Source organism: Myotis davidii, unplaced genomic scaffold (genome assembly GCF_000327345.1).
Source record: "Myotis davidii unplaced genomic scaffold, ASM32734v1 scaffold174, whole genome shotgun sequence".
Taxonomy (NCBI): Eukaryota; Metazoa; Chordata; class Mammalia; order Chiroptera; family Vespertilionidae; genus Myotis; species Myotis davidii.
This window is the reverse complement of record NW_006289087.1, coordinates 4,824,297-4,825,043: the sequence shown is the minus strand read 5'-3', so window position 1 is coordinate 4,825,043 and position 747 is coordinate 4,824,297. Positions and strand designations below refer to the sequence as shown.

Sequence of the window (747 nt, the reverse complement as noted above, 5' to 3'; positions counted from 1 at the left end):
ACGTGAGGGTTCCCTTTGCCCATCGCATAGGACCGTTTCCACTTGGGGGAACGACTGGCTTTTTCTTCTGAAAAGAATTCTCCAGCAAGATACCTTTATTTTTTTTCATTTCCTCTCTCTCTCTCTCACTATTGGACAGTGACTCGATTGTCTGCAAAAGTTTCGCATTAAAAAAAAACAACTACCTGACCTGTATTTTCAGATTTCTTTTCCTCTATTTTTATTTTGGGGTACCATTTTTTTATTTAAAATTTTTTAAGGAAAAAAAGAAAAGAAACTTTTTCCACCTTTTTTTTTTTAATATAAAAAAAATGCACTACTGCGTGCTGCGCGCGTTCCTGCTGCTGCACTGGGTGCCGGCCGCGCTCACCCTGTCGACCTGCAGCACCCTCGACATGGACCAGTTCATGCGCAAGAGGATCGAGGCGATCCGCGGGCAGATCCTCAGCAAGCTGAAGCTCACCAGCCCCCCGGAAGACTACCCCGAGCCCGAGGACGTGCCCCCGGAGGTCATCTCCATCTACAACAGCACCCGGGACTTGCTGCAGGAGAAGGCCAGCCGCCGGGCGGCCGCCTGCGAGCGCGAGCGCAGCGACGAGGAGTACTACGCCAAGGAGGTCTACAAGATCGACATGCCGCCCTTCTTCCCCTCGGAAAGTGAGTGCCGTCTTGTTTGGTTCTGGGGGTTTTTGTTTGTGTGTGTGTGTGTGTTTCGTGTCCATCCTCCGAGGCTGAGCGCTGCCCCGA

The 747-nt window shown here is 51.0% G+C and overlaps 1 protein-coding gene across 2 annotated transcripts in view; it reads left to right on the top strand.

Annotated features, from left to right (window-relative positions):
* Positions 1 to 6: 6 nt before the first annotated feature.
* Positions 7 to 747, top strand: part of TGFB2 (transforming growth factor beta 2) — a 69,359-nt gene continuing 68,618 nt past the window's right edge. Inside the window, exon 1 of one of the 2 annotated variants that reach the window (XM_006761277.2) lies at positions 7 to 657. In XM_006761277.2, coding sequence (XP_006761340.1) covers positions 312 to 657 — 346 coding nt within the window. In that variant the 5' untranslated portion in view covers positions 7 to 311. The remainder of the gene's footprint in view (positions 658 to 747) is intronic. The other variant, XM_006761276.2, reaches the window with a different exon arrangement.